Source organism: Rhinopithecus bieti, unplaced genomic scaffold (genome assembly GCF_001698545.2).
Source record: "Rhinopithecus bieti isolate Rb0 unplaced genomic scaffold, ASM169854v2 scaffold_2247, whole genome shotgun sequence".
In the NCBI taxonomy this organism is placed as follows: domain Eukaryota; kingdom Metazoa; phylum Chordata; class Mammalia; order Primates; family Cercopithecidae; genus Rhinopithecus; species Rhinopithecus bieti.
The window spans coordinates 1,040,359-1,061,656 of NW_016803732.1; the positions used below are offsets into that span (position 1 = coordinate 1,040,359).

A 21,298-nucleotide genomic window follows, 5' to 3' on the forward strand; every position below is an offset into this window, starting at 1 on the left:
TTGACACCTTTCTCAAAGATACGCTTATTCCAGTTACATTTCTCCATATGCTTTCAACTGAACATTGAACTTCAGTGATTGAATACTGAAGTGACGCCAGAGCTACAGCTTTTCTTTTGAAGCATCTTACCTACTCCTTACACAGAGAGATCCTGAGGGTACCTGCTCCAAGGGTAAGAGGGCTTATTTCCTTTACTAAGGTGTGTATATTGGGGCTGGGAAGAGGAAGGACAGTGTCTGGCATTAGGCCTGGGGAATAACTTCATCTCTGAAATTAGAACCTTGGATCTTTCTCTTTACAAATGTTGTAAATTATGGCTGGGCATAGTGGCTCATGCCTGTAATCCCAACACTTTGGGAGGCCAAGGCGGGAGGACCATTTGAGGTCAAGAATTTGAGACCAACCTGGCCAACAAACCCTCTCTACTAAAGATACAAATGTTAGTGGGGTGTAGTGGCACATGCCTGCAATCTCAGCTACTTGGGAGGCTGAGGTGGGAGGATCACTTCAGCCTGGGGGCGAGGTTGCAGTGTGCTGAAGTTGCGCCACTGTACTCCAGCCTGGATGACAGAGCAAGACTCTGTCTCAAAACCAAACAAACAAGAAAAAAAAAGGAAAGAAAAGGAAATGATAAATTTCAGTGGTTTCAACTGGCCATGGTATGTACCTGTTATCCCAGCTACTTGGAGGATGAGGTGAGAGGATCACCTGAGTCTAAGAATTTGAGGCCACCCTGGGCAACATAGCAAGATTGAATCTCTTAAAATTTCTTTCCAGTGATTTCAGAAAAACTATTCTGAAACTAATCGGTAGCACATTCATGGTTTTCAGCACTCTTCTCTTTTTATTACTGTTCTTCTTCCTAATAGCATCAATGGCCACGGTTGCTGCTAGACATCCTACAAAACACAGGTCGGCTTCCACAACAAAGAACCATCTGGCGCAGATGTTGGGGTATCAGACCTGAGATGTGCAAAGCCAGCAGCCCCTTCAGTCATTCAACAGACACATGCTGAGAACCCAGTGAAATAAGACATGGCTTCTGCGTTTAGAGAACTTTTCATGCTCCTCGGAGAGGTTAGTGTAGAAGCCAGACGACGAAAGCAGAATGACAGGGCAGTGTGGGAAATGCTAGAAAAGTGTCTCCAGGTATTTCAAACAAAGAATCTAATACAGGGGTTATTTTTATACAGCTGAAAAACAAGACAAGACAGTGCAATAGCAGGAAGTTGCTACCGGCCCCTGGGCTGGAGTGGTAAACAAGAGGGCGTGTTGCTTGAGCTGGGAGCTGGTGCCGCCCGCCCACAGGACCTCGGACCTGGGAAGGAGGAGCCTCCCAGCAGGGCTGGAGCCACAGAGACACCACAGCTGCTGTACATGCCCACGAACTACTGTGGCAACTCCTTTCCCCAGCCCTTGAGTCACCTCCCACCACCGCTGCCCACTGCCAAACCTGGACAGAAGCCATTTGTCAGGAACCTGGGAATTGTGGTTCCCAAAACACAGAGACAACAATGGCTGGAGAAACAGCCTGAGAGCAGACAAGGAGACTCGCAAAGTCACGGTGGTGTGAGGATCATGACAAATAGCTCAGCCCTGCTGGAGGGAAGGGCGTCCCGTTTTAGGCACAGGACATTCAACATCTCTCAAAGTCCATGGGCAGCCAGTGACCCTGGGTTCAGTGACACAGCCCATCTGCAGTGTGGAAAGGGCTCTGGCAGCAGAGTGAAGGATGGGTGGGCAGTGAGCCAGACCACGGTCAGCCAGGTGGAAGGTAATGCAGCCTAGGAATGAGGCACCAGCCACCACGCTGACAAAGGGCTGGTGGGCATGCAGTAGAGTCGCTTAGACCTGGTGCAATCTGCAGGGAAGGAAGAGGGTCTAGCCTGACCCCCGGGTTCTGGCCTGGAGGTAGCAGTGCTGAGGTGGACCCTCCGATTTCCACCCTGCTGTGCTTTCACTACAGCAATGGTCATAAGCTCCTCAGCCTCACTGTGCTGTAGCATCCTCACTGTTGTGAATAGGGGTCAGATGTTCCCCAGGGCCACATTCTGTGCAGCTGTGATTTAAGGGTCTGCACTCACTCCTTCAGCATTTTCGATTTCAATGTGTGTTCTTTCAGTGTCAGTTTGTTATGTAAATCAAGCTTCTCTAACCAGTGGGCCGCAGGCTGCATGTGGCCCGGGGAAGCTTTGAATGAGGCCCAACACAAATTCGTAAACTTTGTTAAAACATTGTGAGATTTTTTTGCGATTTTTTTTTTTTTTTTTTTTTGGCTCATCAGCAGTTGTGTTAGTGTGTTTTATGTGTGGCCAAGACAATTCTTCTTCCAGTGTGGCCCAGGAAAGCCAGAATATTGGACACTCCTGATATACATGATGAGTATATTATAAAAACCTTCTGGCTTGTTTGTACATTTAATCTGTTCTATATTCCTGAATTTCAAATTTAAGTTTTTATTTTAAAATTACCGGTCAGAGGTTTGTTTGTTTTTTGTTGTTTTGGTGAGAATGCTCATTATCACTAAAAAAAAAAAAAGTTCCATTCTAAAGTTCATACACCCTAGAATCCAGCTTGTAGACAGTGGATTTCACAATATTCCCATCTGAAATTCTTAGTTCTGTTTCTTTCATATCTCTGGCAGAGTTCCCACAATTTATAAGACTAGCTACAAAACCACTAATTGAATTGCAACCCTTGTTAGTTAATAGAGGTCAAGTATTAGTTCTAAATAATGCAACTTGCTATGTTACTCAGGAATTCCAGGAAAAGGCTTTTTTTTCCATGATATTCAGTTTCACTCTTAGCAGCACACAACAATCACGTTGTTCAGCTCATGAACAAAATACTAAGTCCCTGGTCCTTTAAAAAGCATATTGTCCCAATTAGAAGCCCCAATTTTTTGCATGTGTTTTATGAAATCTAAATCCTAGAAATTTAAGTTCTGAGTGTTAGAAAATTTCAACTTCTTCACTTTGTAAAAACATAGTGGCTTGTAACGACTTCTTACTTTGGTATGGATTAGACAAGGCAGGATAACTGATGTGATTTCACATCAAAGTTAAATCTAAGTGTGCAGAGCACACCATTCTTACCCTCAGAGAGTGCACAGTCTTGGTTGAAGGCAGCTCTATAAAGCTATCATTATAATCCATTTGGTAAAAACAATTTGATGAGATGCCTGAAGGCTTGTGGAAGCACTTTCATTCATTCCAGGGGGCTCAGGAAGGAATTCCTGGGTAAGGAGACACCTGCAGTTCATCTCAAAGAATGATGAGGTATTATTAGACTAGGGGTGTGTAGGCTTTCCTAAACCCACTTTCACCTTGATTTTACTAATTTATCACACTGAGCTATCCTTCCAGAGATACTGTTCTACTTACTGTAGAGTGAGCAGTCATCCCCATTTGCTAGGAACTTTGTTGGCTTCAACCCTGAAAGTCCCATATCCTGAGATACCCTTCATTCCTGGGTCAGTCAGACACCTGGTCCCCGAAATTTATTGCCTCCCAGTTGTACTGTGTGGTGTTGACTGTTGCTTTGCTCTTCCCAGTTTCTTATCTAGAATGGAGGTTACCTTATCACAGCCTCAAATTCCTCATGGGACCCGCACAGACGCTTGCACCCACTAGATGCTCGTGAAGTGGGTATATGCATCAATCTTGGTACCTCTTATTCTGTAGACAGCACTGAAGTACAGACCACTGAAATGACTGACTCCAGAGCCCATATGACAGCACCAAGTTTAGGCCAAGTCCCATGTCTTGGGCCCTTGTTTCCTCCTTGGTTATAAAAGGTCTCATAGCGCCCTCTGGTGGTGCCAGGAAGGTGTCTAATCCCCTGAATTACAAGGCAGGAATCAAGCCTTCTCTTCCGTAGTCAATGCGAGTGATAATAAGACCATTATTACTACTTAACGTCAGTGCCTGTGAACTGGACTTGACCTTTTGATTAAACAATCTCATTCGTATCATGATTCTGAGATACTGAAACAGCGGAATTCCCTATCCCTTCTAGAGCACATGAAGGCGCATAGGTGATACCAAATGTTGAACTTACTTTGCAACTGGTTACAGGCTTCATACCCAGTCTCATTGCAGAGATGATTCAAGCCTCTGCTTATGTGGCTCATTCACATGTAACCCACAGCTTCTCTGGCCCTCTAATTCCTCCGTGAGAACACCGAACTGCAGAGGGCATGTAGGAGCCCGTCGGTCTTCTGATGAATGGAATTGGCTGACGGTCCGAGTCGTCGTAGCCTCCCTTGTCCTGGATGGAATCAACCATTTGACCCTTTACCTGTGGCTGTCCCTGGGAATCCCTTCTCACTGGAAATGATGTAGGGGCAAATAAAAACGGAACCCATCAAGAACCTGGGGCGTAGGAGCAGAAGAGAGACGTTTCTGTTTGCATGGGGCAGATTCTGCACTTCATAGGGGTGAGCTAAATCGGGATCTGCTCTCAAGATCTTTAAACAGTGTCCTCCTCTTGTTCCTCTCTTGCCTTTGGCCTCTGTGGCCTTGACTGATGTCTAAAGATTTTTGGGATTTATTTGCAGTCAGGGTCGTGAGGTCCAGGAATTGGAGTCAGATGTGTGGGGTGCAGATGGCCCACGGTGCCTCTGTCTCTGTTCCTTAGTTTACTGCAGTGGAGAAGAGTGTGGGCTTTGTGGGGACAGCTGCAGGACTCCCAGGCAAATGACCTAACCTGCTCCGGTATCCATCTGGTTGTCTGCAAAATGCCAGTCATTCTGCGACCTCTTAGGTTTCTGTGGGTCCTCAGTGACATTATATTTTCCAAGACCTTCGTGGAGAGGCCTGACGTATAGTGAGTACTTAAAAGTTGATACTTTTATGGTTATTTTCATAATCTATCATTCATTCATCCAGTAATTATTTGTTGAGAATGGGGGACTGAGACATGCAAGCTCTCACCTGAAGACTGAGCAGATCTTGGCCTGATGGGAAAGGTTAAGGGAGGCAGCATCTTCATTTTTCAGGGGAAGGCCATGGACCCAGGTGTGGGGGGAAGGGCATGGACCCAGGTGTGGGGGGAAGGCCATGGACCCAGGTGTGGGGGGAAGGCCATGGATCCAGGTGTTGGGGGAAGGCCATGGACCCAGGTGTGAGGGGAAGGGCATGGACACGGGTGTGCATAATGGGGAAGGCATGGGCGCAGGTGTGGGGCGAAGGACATGGACGCAGGTGTGGGGGGAAGGACATGGACGTAGGTGTGGGGGGAAGGGCATGGACCCAGGTGCGGGGGGAAGGGCATGGACACGGGTGTGCATAATGGGGAAGGCATGGGCGCAGGTGTGGGGCGCAGGTGTGGGGGGAAGGGCATGGCCGCAGGTTGGGGGGTAAGGGCATGGACACGGGTGTGCATAATGGGGAAGGCATGGGCGCAGGTGTGGGGGGAAGGGCATGGACGCAGTATGGGGGTGAAGGGCATGGACACACGTGTGCATGATGGAGAAGGCATGGACACAGGTGTGGGGCGAAGGGCATGGACACAGGTGTGGGGCGAAGGGCATGGACACTGTGTGGGAAGGTATGGACACAGGTGTGTGGGAGTAAAGATATGGATACAGGCATGGGGGAAGGTGTGGAAGTGGATGTGTGCAGTGGGCTTGGGTGCAGGAGTGTGTGGTTGTCAGGGCACGTGGGAAGAGGAAAAAGATGCTGAATTTGTTTAATTTGAATTCCTCTGAATTTTTTTTTTTTTTTTTTGAGACGGAGTCTCTCTCACTCTGTCGCCCAGGTTGGAGTGCAGTGGCGCAATCTCGGCTCACTGCAACCTGTCTCCCAGGTTCAAGTGATTCTCCTGCTTCAGCCTCCCGAGTAGCTGGTATTAGAGGGGCACATCATCACGCCCGGCTAATTTTTGTATTTTTAGTAGAAATGAGGTTTCACCATGTTGGCCAGGCTGGTCTCGAACGTCTGGCCTCAAGTGATTCATGTGCCTCGGACCCCCAAAGTGTTAGGATTACGGGCGTGAGCCACTGCACCCCACCCTGAATTTCTAATATACTTCAGCAGCATCCTCATTTCTCTCTACTCTATGACCGGTTGGGAAAAGACCCCTACCAATGTGTTTCCTTCTCAGAGGCTGCCCTGGCATGTCCTGGCCGAGTCCTTCCCGCCTCTGTCCCGGTGGCCCCATGCGGCTCTCAGTTAGTGTTTGAGCATCTCAGCCCCCCTGGACAGCTGCCAGCATGTGGCGCTCACACTTGTTCCTGCGTGTGTCAGCACTTGGTTTGAGTATTTGGTGTGTTGGATTCAACACAGGCTGGCATTTTAACATTACACCTTTTGAAATTGTTGTGAGGTTTTCTTTTGGTATTTCCTAATTTTTTTTTTCCATTTCACATAAGAAGAAAAGATAGTGTTGAATGATACTTAGATATTTTCATTCCAGCAGTTTTTTTCCTGGTCTCACCTACACAGATTCCAGTGAGTTCACGTCCACGGCACAGTCCATAATTACCCTTCTCTGTCCAGGGATATACATTTGCATCTTTCCTTCAACGTATGAAGTGAATGGAGGGGAAATGTACAATTGTAACTGAGTTTGAAGTAGCTTTCATCTGACCAGCCCTGTGCTGGAACGTGCCTCTTCTTCTCTGAGCAGAGGGGCTGCTGCATGGGAAATGGCTAAACCGCCTGCTTTGTCTTCCGCTGCAGGCCGTGGTCACCCAGGAGCCCGATGTGCAAGGCAGGTGTGAGTGCCAGGACAGCATTCCTGGAGATGAAGGCCTGGAGCTGCGGTCTGCGGACTCGGCAGTGCCCGTGGCCATGACCCAGGCTGCTGTGCGGCCCTGGTCACCCTGCCTGGAGAACATGACCACTGCCCCGAACGGCCTCGGGCCAGGCCCCGCAGCCCCCTGTCCAGGCTCCGACCTGAAAGACCCCAAGATGGTGACCTCCCTTGCGTGTGGAAATGGAGTCTGTGGCTGCAGCCCTGGTGGCGACACAGACACCCAAGAAGCCAAACTCAGCCCAGCCAAGCTTGTGCGCCTCTTTTCCACCAGTCGGAAGAGGACGAGTGCCCACCCCGAGCGGCCCCGCTCCATGGTCCTGGTGGGCAGCTCCTCCACATGGAACACCCTCGCCTCCTTCCGGAAAATGGGATCCTTTAAGAAACTGAAGTCCTCAGTCCTGAAAGGAATTCAGAGCCGAGAGGGGTCAAATGCCTGTTCCAAGGGAGAGGCTTTGGAGCACGGCCTGGGAAAGCCCATCCCGCATGGCGCTGTCCCAGCAGCCCAGGCAAGCAGGGGCTCCCCTTCAGCCCCGAGACCAGCGTGTGGTACCCTCAGGCCAGCAGAGGGGGGCACACTGGATGGTTCCGACCTCGAGGACATGGACGATACCTTCCAGCGGAGCACACACCGCTCCCGCAGCCTCCGCAGAGCCTACGGCCTGGGCCGCATCTGCCTGCTGGATGCGCCCCAGAACCACGCAACACCCACGATAGCCACTGGCCAGGTGCCCACCATGTGTGAGATTCTTGTGAGGGATCCTGAAAACAACAGCCTGGGCTACAGGAGGAGCAAGAGCACTGACAACCTTGCCTTTCTGAAGAAGAGCTCCTTTAAGCGGAAGTCCACCTCCAATCTTGCAGACCTCAGGACGGCGCATGACACCCAGGTGCCACAGAGGACCCTGAGCAGTTCCTCCACTGACTCCCAAAAGCCTGGGTCAGGGAGGACCAAACGCTGGAGGAGCCCGATAAGGGCCAAGGACTTTGACAGAGTCTTCAAACTTGTGAGCAATGTGACTGAGGCCGCCTGGAGGAGGGAGAGTCCCAGGAGTGGGGCCCCGTCCCCTGGTGAGGCCAGCCTGAGACTCCAGGCACACAGCCGGCTGCATGACGACTACTCCCGCCGCGTCTCCAGGAGCACGGAGCAGGACAGCAGGCGGGGCGGGGCGGTCATGCATGTTTCCACTGCAGCCTGCACCGTGGCCGCTGGTTTCAGCTCGGCCACCTCTAAGGGGCCCCACGTAGACGCTGACACCGCCATATTTCCTCTTGAAGCCAAAAGTTCCTGGGCGGTGGAAAGCGACAGTCCTTGCGCTGGCAGCTCCTCGCCAAGCCCGATTGTCCAGGATGTGTTGAGCAAAGACTGCTGTGACCCAAACGCTGGCAGCCAGTCCACATTTGACCCTGAGCAGCCTCCCACTCCTCTAAGGCCCGCCACACCCAAGCCCCAGAGCCTTCAGAGCCCCGGGGCAGGAAGTGCCAAGTGTCACAGCAATCACGGTGCCCCATCCGTGAGTTCGGAGGAAAGTGATGGAAGGGCGGAAGGGTCTGCTCAGAGAGAGCCAGGGCCTGTGTCCTTGCAGGGTCCTGTGGAAGCCACACATGGTGTTGAGGGCAGCAAGGACCTTTTGGTGACCACTGGTGGGGCAGCCAGCCCAGAAGAAGAGGAGGAGGAGGAGGTAAGGGCAGTGGTAAGGTCCCTCATATGGGCGACCCTGCTGCGGGAAGGCAGCTTGCACAGGGGCATTCTGGCCTCACCTGGAGGTTCCCATGCTGCACAGGTGTTGCCCTGGGTCCCTAACCTGTCATGGTCAGTGGCCTTCTGCTGACCTTGTTGCCCTTACAATATTAGTGGGAATGGGAGTTGTCAAGTTGCTGTTTACCAAGTTCAGAAGTAATCTCTGTCTCCTTTGAAATGAATTTGACGATGTATGAGATTCATTGAGATGACATTTGCCACACCTTTCCTTCAAAAGATGTTTATTGAACATGTACCAGGTACTAGATTCTGGGGGAAAAAATAAGTTGTGAACAAACTGTGTTCTGTTCCATGCAGTTCTGACTCATATATTTCTTCTTTATAAGCTGTTTCTGTAAACCTTTCCCACAAAGTGCATATAAGTGAAATTCTTTCTGTTAAGAGACTGTTACCTGTCCTAATATCACAGCACCTTTGGGTGTCACTTGACCAGCTGGAAACCTCTGTGACTGGCAGTGCCTCTGCTTGAGTTTTGCTCATGCCCATTAGCCTCATCCCACCCATTCTGCCCAGCAGGCTGCATTAGGCTTGCACTGCCAGCCCAGATCCCATGCCTGCCAAGGGCATACCAGGGATGGAGCAGCAAGGGGTGTGTGAGTGAATGAGCATGGAGTCCAGCCTGTGCACACAGCCAGGCATGTCAGCTGTTGCAGCAGGACAGGCAGCTCCAGGTGCCGGCTCCATGCAAGGCTGTGGCTGGAACAGACGTACTGCAGCTGGCTTCTGCTGCAGGCACCAGCTTGTGGACAAGGGGAATGTGGTGACAAGTGAAATCTCAGAGATACCAGGAACTGCAGAGCCCCAAAGAGGGTGTTACAGCATGTCATAGCCTGGTTCTGATCTGGGCTCCCAGAAGGGCCACAACTTCTCCTCGTTACCTGCATTACAGCAAGCAGGGGACGTGTTTCTGGGGAACATGTTTCACCCCATTGTGTTACAGCTCCTTAAATCCCACTGCCCCACTCCAGCATGCAGCTCTTGGGCGGGTCTAGCCCTACCCTTCCTTTTGCATGTGGCAGCTGCCTGGTGCTGGTGGAAAGCGGGAGGGTTATAGTGTTACAGCTTTGGTTGAGGGAATCCCAAGGTTTGGGTCCCCAGAAGAGTTACCACTCTTCACGCCTGCAGTCCAGGGGCATGTGACCGCCTGGAGCTCGGTGAGCTGGCCATAAATGTGTTACAGCCCCTTTAACTCCCACCTGCAGCTCGGCGAGCCATCCAGGAAAGTGTTACAGCTCCTCTGGCTCCCACTGTTGGGCAGGTCCCACATCCAGGAAAAATGAAGTTATGCAGACAAATGGAGGGTGAGCGAGGCTGAAAAGAGCTTTGTTTGGTGATCGAACAGCTCTCAGAGGATAGGAAACCTGGAGTGGGTTGCTCCTCTCTGCAGGCAGGTAGTCCTAGTGAGTGGCTGAGTCTGGGGATTTTATGGGCTCAGAATGGAGGAAGTGCATGCTGACGGGTCCATGGGCAGGCCTGGAAAAAGCAGTACTTGATTGGTTGAAAGGCATCGAGGAAGTTCTCACTCCAGGTCGCTGACTTCACCCAGAACTGGCATCTGTGCCCTGAGGTTTCAGGCTGTCCCTGGCTTGAAGATGGGGTTTCACTGGGGACCTGCCTCTTCCCACCTAGGTACCTGTCCACCGCCCACCACCATCACTAAGTCTGTTTAATTTCCTAGGAATGAATTGGGAACATGCAGTTTGGTACCTGTCAGCCTTTGAATGATGCTTGTTTAAAAGAGGTTTTTATGATGGGTTATTGTACTTATTTTAGAGTAGATCATAAGCACCTCATGAATTGACTCAGCTAATAGCTGTCAAGGTTACAGCAGCAGGTTTTTTTCATATTCTATCAAACATCCGGACAGCTTTATAATTTTCACTTTATAAAGCACTCAGTAATATTACCTTACATAGCTGGAAGATGGCGAAATGCATTCATGTGTATATGTTGCAGATTATTCTTCACATACATTTCTAGATTGATCTGCAGGTATAGATTGGTGCTTGCCATAGAGAATAATCCCCTAGCAAATGCCCCTTCCAACCCATCCCTGGGGAGGACCTCAGTTTTGTCTTAGTGCCTACAGATAAATGATTGCATAGCCAAATTTGCAAACTCAGAAGCCAGGACAGCCTCTGCACTGTCCATCTTGACCATTGCTATACAGACAGACCTGGTTAGTAGAACCTTTGTAGAAAGACCTAGAAAGTAGGACTTTTGCAGAGTGCTTTCAGATCGAGATTAGTCTCCAGTTTCCTTGGGCAGCCTGAGAAGTGAGACTGCACATTGTCTGTTACCCGAGATTTCCTGTGGAGAGCTCAGTTTGAGAGGTCTTGAATATTGAGAACTGTCTGTTCATTCGCATATTTGAGCCTGTGGAGCAGTTGTAAGGACATAGGAATAGTGGCCAGACTTGGGAAGGAGTTCCAGTTCTGCTGGCTTCAGTTGGTACAACTGACCAAACCTCACTCATTCCTGGGTGAGATGAAGGGTAACATTCCTTCCACTAAACACCCTGCCTGCCCCACTCGTAGTTTGGAACCTCCCCTCCCTAAAAAAGGATTTGTATATGTATGGAGAGTTTTTTATGTTAAAGATTCTATTTTATATTCTGCTTAACAAAATTATTTTTTAAAAAATCATTGAAATATGTTATTCCTGAGAACCTGTTAAGTGAATATGTATGAAGTAGTGTGTAGTTACTTGCCAGGGTGATTTTGACCATTTTATGGTTTTATGCGTATATTTGCTATTCTTAGTTATATCAAATTTAATTTCTACCCACAAAAGATCACCAAAGATAGAAAGCAGAACAAAGATAGAAAGCAGAACAATTATATTGAAATTCAGTTTATTAAAGGTGCACACATGTTGATAATCCTACAAATTTGCCTCCAGATATTCATCACATTTTTCAGTTGCATTCATTTCTTCAAAAAAAAATTTTTTTTTTTATTCAGAGTCTCATTCAGTTACCCAGGCTGGAGTGCAGTGGTGTGATCTCGGCTCACTGCAACCTTCACCTCCTGAGTTTAATCAGTTCTCACGTCTCAGCCTCCCAAGTAGCTAAGATTGCAAATGTGTACTAACATGCCTGGTTAATTTTTGTGCTTTTAGTAGAGACAGCGTTTTGCCATGTTGGTCAGGCTGGTCTCAAACTCCTGGCCTCAAGCGATTCACCTACCTCAGTCTTCAAAAGTGCTGGGATTATAGATGTGAGCCACCACGCCCGGCCTCAAAATTCTTACATAGCACATAAAGCTTCCTCTTGTACTTTTATTTATTTTCTCAAGACGGAGTTTCACTCACTCTGTCGCCAGACTGGAGTGCAGTGGTGCATCGCAGCTCACTGCAACCTCCATCTGCCGGGTTCAAGCGATTCTCCTGCCTCAGCCTCCCCAGTAGCTAGGATTACAGGCACTCACCACCATGCCCAACTAATTTTGTTGTGTTTTTTGTAGAGATAAGGTTTCACCCCTCTCGTACTTTTTTTTTTTTTTTTTTTTTTTTTTTTGAGACATAGTCTCACTCTGTCGTTCAGACTGGAGTGCAGTGGCGTGATCTCGGCTTACTGCAAGCTCTGCCTCCCAGGTTCATGCCATTCTCCTGCCTCAGCCTCCCGAGTGGCTGGGACTACAGGCGCCCGCCACCTCGCCCGGCTGATTTTTTTCTATTTTTTTTAGTAGAGACGGGGTTTCACCGTGTTAGCCAGGATGGTCTCGATCTCCTGACCTCGTGTTTTGCCCTCCTTGGCCTCCCAAAGTGCTGGGATTACAGGCGTGAGCCACCGCGCCCGGCCTGTGCTCTTAACATGTATGTCAAAAAGAGAAGATACAGTTACGGCTTTACCCATAACTTACACGTTGCATCTTACACACTGGAAATGTGCGGTGTTACTTGTAGGGCAGTGCTTGTGAAGGAGAACCTGAAACCTTTTTTTTATTTTGGCTTTGAGAAACAAAATGCAAACTAAGGGAAACAAACGGAAAAAGTGTGAAACACAAGGTTTCCAACCTTCATGAGTTAAAAGCAGTTTCTGTCTATTTTATAGCATTACAAAACCAAATTTCAGTCTTTACTATATTTCAATATACAGTATATTTGTTTATTCAGCTCATTAACAGTGTAGGGTTCTACTTATAGGATGAAAGCAAATTTAAACTGTTGAATAGGAAAACGTTGTAAACATATTATGGTGTTATTTAAAATATTATAATGTACTTTTCAATAGGGAGAATAATTTCTATTTAGAACCACTTATTTATATCATACTACCCTAAAAATAACAAAATAATCGTTGAAAAATTGTAAGCAGTTTCACAAGATGGTGTGTGTATTGCTGTGAAAAAGAGCTGGGAAAATGTCCTGCCGCTTTCATTTACAAAGCATGCTATGCTCCTGCCACCTAGTGGTCAGCTTTAAGAGCAGTGGTTTGTTGAACAAGTCCTTAAGCTTGGGACCTGTTGTAAGTTACAGGTTGCATTTACTTGTTGACAACGCTGCCCTTTGCCTTTCGAAGGTGTTGCATAGGAGTTTGGAGCGTTCATGCTGCTTCTCCTACCACCTCACAAGGAGAAACCGCTTCCTTAGTGAATGGAAACTCAGGCAGCAGAGTCAGTGTTTCATGTAGTGCTAAATATGCCATGGAAAAAACTCTTAAATGACAACCAGTTGGACCCCTCTCCAGGGAGCTTTGGTAAGCTACAGTCTCTTGGCACATGTTTCTAGTTGAGTTGGGACCCTGGCTCTCTTATTAAAAGATCCCCGGCAACCGGGGCCAACTGTGGAACTTCTCCTGGCACAGGTCTTCTCAAGGGTAGGAAACTTCATCTGCCCCTGGGGATGGTAAGAGCCAATGAAATTATGGATGTTAAACACTTAGCCCACCGTTTGACACTGACTGCCACTGTGTAGTTATCACTGTTTAGATGGTTTTTCCATCCTAGATTGGCATGGCTTTTTAAGACAGGGAGGTTAAGGTGGGTTCTTTCCAGAACTCTTTTTTCAATGTAACACTGTTACAATCTTACAGGGGATGGAGAAATTCTTCAGTTAGTTTGACATCATGCTACTTAAAAAAAAAGCATAAGCATTAATTTCCTGCACAATCCAATATGTATATTTTAATGCAACCATGTACCCAACCAAATTTGTTGAACACATGTCAGATATAAGAGACCAGTCAGGTATGACTCTATAGGGCATGTGGTGATGCCAAGGAGGTTGTACCTGTGCCCAGATACACCTAAAACATAGGAGAACTTGCTGGATTAAATTCCATAAAAGTGGTAAAAGCAAAATGCTATGGGTTTCAGAGAACTTGCAGTTCTCACCCATGTACCAAATCAAGGAAGGCTTCATAAGGGTGACTAAATCTGATCTGAAGGAGGAGGATTTCTACAGATGATTATAGAGAGGACAGGGGCATTTCAGTAAGGTGTACAGTAGGTTGCACATGTGTGCAGAGATATTCTGTGATTGGAGAGAATAGGAAGTAATGTAATTTGGTTTGATATAGAGGAATAATCCAAGTTAAGATGGAATCATTAAGCAGAAGTCAAGCAGTGCATAAGGAATTGTCATGTACCTCACCACTCAACACCTGCTGTGTGAACAGAAGAGGTTGAAACAAAAACTCTGTCTGTGCTCTAATGGGTTCGGAGTCCAGCTGGTGACAGGAATGTGTGCAGGTCATTATGATGTAGTGGGAAGGGCTCCTCATGCGAATGCACTAAGTGCCACAGGAGCCCCGAAGGTGGCAGAATTAAGAACCTGGGCTGGAAAGTGGCAGAACTGGGGACAGTGGAGTGGGGTCTTTAGTGCCTCGGGCAGCGGTTGCAGAAGGGCACTGGACTTCCAGGCTGGCGGGAGGAGTGAGGAACGGGAGGCGGATGCCGCCCCTGAGCTCAGCTCTGCTGCTTACTAGTGCTCCACCTTTTCTAAATCTCATTTTCCTCGCCTGTAAACTGTGGGTGGTAAGCATCCTGACCACATAGGATTGTTGTGAAGATTAGCTGAGGTGATGCGTGGACTTAGCACGGGGCTTTGCATATGAGTTTCTAGCAAAGTGATGCATCTCTTTGGTCAGAGAGCTGCAGATGGGTTGCAGAACTTCTGTACAGGGTGGCTGGGTGGAGAGGAGGGAGGTAAAGTTAAGCAGGTAGGTCCGGACATCCTTAAGAAGAGCCTCGCTTACAGCTGTGAATTTGAACTTTACCCTATAAGTGGTGGAAAGCCAGTGACATTGTCAGAGCAGGGACACAGAGGGACACTCCGTGGCTGAGGTCAATCAGACCAGCTCTGTAGAGAGGCCTAATTTGCATAACATCAGCTCACCGGTTGTAGGTATGCAGTTTGATGATTTTTGGGAAATGTAGACTGTGCAGCCACCACCACCGTCCAGCTAAAGAACACTTGGCTCCCCTCAGAAGGCCTCCCCATGCCTTTTACAGTCAGTCCCTGCTCCCACCCAAGACCAGGCCACAGCTGATGGGCTTTGTGTCTACACCTTTTACTAAGTGAACAATTCGGTGATTTTTATATGTTTATGGAGCTCTGCAGCCATCACCACAGGCTTAGGTTTTTTTTCCTTTTTTCCTTTTTTTTTTTTTGATTCATTTCTTTATTATTATTATTATTATTATTATTATACTTTAAGTTCTAGGGTACATGTGCACAACGTGCAGGTTTGTTACATATGTATACATGTGCCATCTTGGTTTGCTGCACCCATCAACTCGTCATTACATTAGGTATATCTCCTAATGCTATCCTTCCCCCCTCCCCACTCCCCACAACAGGCNAAAAAAAAAAAAAAAAAAAAAAAAAAAAAAATCTACAGTGGTGGCTCATGCCTGTAATCCCAGCACTTTGGGAAGCCGAGGCTGGTGGATCACCTGAGGTCAGGAGTTTGAGACCAGCCTGGCCAACATGGTGAAACCCCCATCTCTACTGAAAATACAAAAATGTTACCCGGGCATGGTGGTGGGCGCCTGTAATCCCAGCTACTTAGGAAGCTGAGGCAGGAGAATTCCTTGTACCCGGGAAGCGGAGGGTGCAGTGAGCCAAGATCACGCCACTACACTCCAGCCTGAGCAACAAGAGCGAGACTGTTTCCAAAAAAAAAAAAAAGAAAAGAAAAAAAAATTGCCACAGCCACACCAACCTTCTGCAGCCACTATACCACCCTAGTGAGTCTGTGGCCTTCAACATGTAGGCAAAACTATCAGCAAAAAGATTACGACCCACTGAAGTCTCAGAGAATCATCAGCATTATTTAGCAGAGGTGTGTTTTTTCATTCAGGTACATACTTTTTTTAGACGTAACGCTATTGCAACTTAATAGACTACAGTATATTATAAACCTTTATATGCACTAGGAAACCAAAAATTCATGTGACTCACTTTATTGCGATATGTGCTTTATTGTAGTGGTCTGGAAGCAAATCTGCAATATCTCCCAGGTATGCCTGTATTAACAATTATTATTTCAGATGAGGAAATGGAGATCCAAGAGAATTAAGAAACATGCCTGCTTAGTGGGAGAGCTAAGTCAGTCCAAGGCCAAAGCCCATGCCTTCACTGACCATTTGGCTCTAGTGCCTTCCAACCTGAGGAGAGACTGGAAGACTGCAGAGCTTCATGAAGGGGACTACAAGAAAGTTAATGGTATGTCAGGGTCACATGATGGAGTTTCATAACCCAAGGTGGAAAGTTTAGATTTTAAATGATAAGAAATAAGTAATCTGGGGCCGGGCACGGTGGCTCACTCCTGTAATCCCAGCATTTTGGGAGGCTGAGGTGGGGGGATCACAAGGTCAGGAGATCGAGACCAGCCTGGCTAACACAGTGAAACCCCATCTGTACTAAATATACAAAAAATTAGCCAGGTGTGGTTGCGGGCACCTGTAGTCCCAGCTACTGGGGAGGCTTAGGCAGGAGAATGGTGTGAACCCAGGAGGCGGAGGTTGCAGCGAGCCGAGATGACGCCACTGCACTCCAGCCTGGGCAATAGAGTGAGATTCGGTCTCAAAAAAAAAAAAAAAAAAGGAATAAGTAATCTGGCCGGGCACGGTCGCTCGTGCCTGTAATTCCAGCCCTTTGGGAGGCTAAGGCCAGTGGATCACGTGAGGTCAGGAGTTTGACACCAGGCTGAGCAACATGGTTAAACCCCATCTCTACTAAAAGAATACAAAAAAAAAAAAATTAGCTGCATATGGTGTTGCACGCCTGTAATTCCAGCTACTCAAGAGGCTGAGGCAGGAGAATTGCTTGAACCTGTGATGCAGAGATTGCAGTGAGCCGAGATCATGCCACTGAACTCCAGGCTGGGTGACACAGCAAGACTCCATTTCAAAAAAAGAAATAAATAATCTTTGTTAATATGCAATACTGAATTTTTAAAATTGTACTTTAAGTTCTAGCGTACATGTGCACAATGTGCAGGTTTGTTATATATGTATACATATGCCATGTTGGTGTGCTGCACCCATTAACTCGACATTTATGTTAGGTATATCTCCTAATGCTATCCTTCCCCCCTCCCCACTCCCCACAACAGGCCCCGGTGTGTGATGTTCCCCTTCCTGTGTCCAAGTGATCTCATTGTTCAGTTCCCACCTATGAGTGAGAACATGTGGTGTTTGGTTTTCTGTTCTTGCGATAGTTTGCTGAGAATGATGGTTTCCAGCTGCATCCATGTCCCTACAAAGGACACAAACTCATCCTTTTTTATGGCTGCATAGTATTCCATGGTGTATATGTGCCACACTTTCTTAATCCAGTCTGACCACAGACTAATTTTAACACGTTTTCACCACCCCAGAAAGAAACCCTGTGCCATTTACAGTCACTTTCTTTTCCTAGCCCCTGCCTCAGATCTGTTTTTTGTGTCTATGATTTTACTTTTCTGGATGTTTCATAGAAATAGAATCCTGCAATATGTGGTCTTTTGTGACCGGCTTCTTTCACTGAGCAAAACCTTGATTTCAAGGTTTGTCCATGGAGCGTGATTGGTGCTTCCTTCCTTGTTAAGGCTGCGTAATATTCCAGGGCATGGTTCTCTAGACCACACTTCGTTACCCATTCATTTGTCAGTGGAGACGGGTTGTTTCTGCCTGTTCACTATTAGGAGTGATGCTGCTGTGAATACTTACATACAAGTCCTTGGGTGGAAATGTGCTTCCTTTCTCTTGGGTGGATACCCAGGGGTGGAATTGCTAGGTCCTGTGACAACTCTATGTTAAACCGTCTGAGCAGCTGCCAAGCTGCTTTCCAAAATGACTGTACCGTTTTAGATTCTCAGCAGCACCGTATAAGGGTTCCAGTTTCAGGCCGGGCATGGTGGCTCACGCCTGTAATCCCAGCACTTTAGGAGGCCGAGATGGGCGGATCATGAGGTCAGGAGATCGAGACCATCCTGGCGAACACAGTGAAACCCCGTCTGTACTAAAATATACAAAAAACTAGCCGGGCGTGGTGGCGGGCGCCTGTAGTCCCAGCTACTCGGGAGGCTGAGGCAGGAGAATGGCGTGAACCCGCGAGGCGGAGCTTGCAGTGAGCTGAGATCCGGCCACTGCACACCAGCCTGGGCCACAGAGCGAGACTCCATCTCCAAAAAAAAAAAAAAAGGTTCCAGTTTCTCCTCATCCTTGCCAGTACTTGATATTGTCAGTATTCTGGGCTCTAGCTATTCCAGTGGGTGCAGAGTGGTATTTCATTTTGGCTTTAGTTAGCATTTCCCTAATGACTAATGATGTTAAACATCGTTTCATGGGGTTATCAGCGATTCATGTGATCTGATTTAGTGAAGTGCCCATTCAGATATTTTGCTCATCATTTCATTGCATTCTTTGTCATCCTCTTATTGAGCAGTTAAAGCTTCTTTATATTTCCTGGCTACCTGTCCTTTATCAGATCATATGATTATTCAGGGTTCTCTAGAGGACGAGAACCAATAGGATACATATGAAAATCAGCTGGTGTGACTAAGGCCAAGTACCCAGATCTGCCATCTGCAGCCTGGAGAACCAGGAGGCCAGACGTGTAGTTCAGCGTGAGCCTGGAAGCCCAAGGAAAAGGTGGTGAGGTGGAGTGCTGGTGTGAGTCATGGAGTCCGAAGGCCCAAGAACCAGGAGCTTCGGTGTTTCTGGGCAGGAGAAGGTGGATGTCTGCCAGGAGAGGAGGGGATGCCTGGCCTTTTGGTCCTATTTGACCCCTCAGGGGATTGTAGATGTCTACCCACATCCTTAAGGGCAAATCTTCTTTACTTACTCTACTGATGACTGATTCCAACGCCAGTCTTTTCTGGAAACACCCTCACAAACGCACCCAGAAATAATGCTTTATCAGCTTTCTGGGGATTCTTGCACCCAATCAAGTTGACACATCAAATTAATACGAATTGCAAGTATTTTCCCACAATCTGGCTTGTCTTTTAAATTTTTTAATACTTTTCTTTTTTGAGACAGGGTCTCACTCTCTTGCCCAGGCTGGAGTACAATGATGCAATCACAGCTTGCTGCAGCCTCAGCCTCCCAAGGTCAAGCAATCCTCCTGTCTCAGCACCACCCCAACCCAGTAACTGGGACTACAGACACACACCACCACGCCTGGTTAATTGTATTGTTTTGCCATGCTGCCCAGGCTGGTCTCGAACTCCTGAGCTCAAGCGGTCTGCCTGCCTTGGCCTCCCAAAGTGCTGGGATTACAGGCATGAGCCACCTCTCTCAGCCCAATTTTATAATATTTTTTAAAGAGTCAAAGTCTAGTTTTGATGAAAATTCAGTTACCAAATTTTTGTAGTTTTCTGTACATCTAAGAACTCTAAGATTACAAAGATTTTCTCCTGTGTTATTTTCTGGAAGTTTTATCATTTTAGCTCTTACATTTAGGTATATGCCCCATGTTTAGTTGTTCTTGTGTGTAATAGGAAGATTCATTTTTTAATATATGAACATCTGGTTATCCAGCCTCCGTTTATTCAGCTGCCTATGCTTTTTGTACTACAGAGAATATAAGTTTGCATGTTCCTCTGGATTCTCATTCATTTTTTTCTGACAAAAACATTCAAGAATTTGAATCACAAAATTAGAGTTGGAAAGATTTTTAAATATGGTATTATGTGTGCTTTCAAAAAATATTTTTCTAATGAACTGAACATGTTGTTATAGGGACATCTGCCCTGCTGTGACAGCTAGTGTTTTATGATATTTCCTAAATAGTATGCCTAGGGTAGACATACAACAGACATCTTTTCTTACAGGGGGCTTTTTAGTGTGATGTGAAGAGAATCCATGTGCCTTTTGTGAGTCATCGTGGTGCTAGTTTCTGTTCAGTTCCTCCCAGAACGTTTTTAGCTTGTTTTGTTTCTTTTGGCTGGAGAAAATATGAAAGAGAAAAGGATCTCCTGCAGCAATACTAAATCATAGAGATTCAGATCATGAGTCTAAATGTGAAAATAGCTTTTTACTTTAACAATTGGGTCATTTTCTAAGTCAGTTCGTAAAAAAGAAGTTTCCATTTGCTCGGAAGATGTTTATGCTCTCCTTATGACCTGTTTTTCAGTGGAAAGTTTCAAAGTATTTCTGAAATGGTGCTCAACATTCGAGTCAGGCATTTCAGTACAAACTAGTTAAAACTTGCGAACTATGTACTTCTGAAGTTGTAGGCAGAGTGAAGACCCCCGGGATGCAGGCCAAAGCCACAGAATCCTGGGCTCACCCAGCACTGCTGACAGGCTGTAGAACTTCATACACTTAAAAGAAAAAAACACTGATAAGATTATTTCTACAAATGCAGAATCTAAATAAAATTATCGTATACCTGTAGCTTTGAACTTTCCAGTGGCTCATTTCTACAATAGTTTCTCTAGTGAAATGCCATTAAATAGGATTTTCTCATTAAAAATAAGGGGGGAGGGAGACAGAATCATACCGCTATACCTGCACAAGAGACTAAATGCCAGCTTTTATAGAAATTACCACCATAACCACTTGCAATCAACCTGTCATGATGTACTGCATCTTATTAATGCTGTGTATGTTAAGCTTCCTGAAGTTTAAGCTATTATGGGAACCAATATCATGGTATATTGTTCAGTGTTTTCTTAATTAGCGCCTCGTTTTAATTTGTGGATACGAGGGCGTAATCAGACCTTACTGAAGTGCTCATTACAGAAAGGTACATTTCCATATTCTCCAGGGGGAGAATTTTAGCTTGATGACTAAGAAACTGATTTCAGTATGTTTTTCTCCTCTTCTGTATTTCTCTTCTTGAACCTCTCTATAACAATTAACATCAAAGAGCACCCAGGGTGGAATTGCTTCCAGCCTGGCTCGGTGACACCGATTGATTTGGCTGTGTCTGCCGTGATGGTGAGGATGAGAAGGGATGCCATAGGTTTTGTTGGTGGAGGTCAGAGTACTCATTGCCACAAGTCACTGTATAAACTGAACATTACCTGTTTCTTGTACTTCCGACAGTCTGGGGACAAAACCACCATTTGCAACACTCTGGGACAGACTTCAGGGAGTCAGCTGGTGTGAGAATAGAGAGAGGGGCCCTGTGGGTTGGAGACGATATAGCACTCATGGCTGCTTGCTGCCCTGCACTGATCTAGTAACTTTCTAGGATACCAGGATCCACATGGCTGCCAGCTAGCCATTCCCAACTTGAGTGGTCAGGAAGCTGGATGGTATAAAGTCGTTGGGCCTTGTTCTGCTGAGGTCTGTCCTAGTTTTATTACTAACTAGCAGTATATTCTTAAGAAAGACACT

The 21,298-nt window shown here is 46.9% G+C and overlaps 1 protein-coding gene across 3 annotated transcripts in view; it reads left to right on the forward strand.

Annotated features, from left to right (window-relative positions):
* Positions 1–870: 870 nt before the first annotated feature.
* SPATA13 (spermatogenesis associated 13) overlaps positions 871–21,298 on the forward strand; it is a 97,936-nt gene continuing 77,508 nt past the window's right edge. The window contains exons 1-2 of one of the 3 annotated variants that reach the window (XM_017852159.1): positions 871–1,078; positions 6,685–8,439. In XM_017852159.1, coding sequence (XP_017707648.1) covers positions 1,037–1,078; positions 6,685–8,439 — 1,797 coding nt within the window. In that variant the 5' untranslated portion in view covers positions 871–1,036. The remainder of the gene's footprint in view (positions 1,079–6,684; positions 8,440–21,298) is intronic. The other 2 variants (XM_017852167.1, XM_017852176.1) reach the window with 2 other exon arrangements.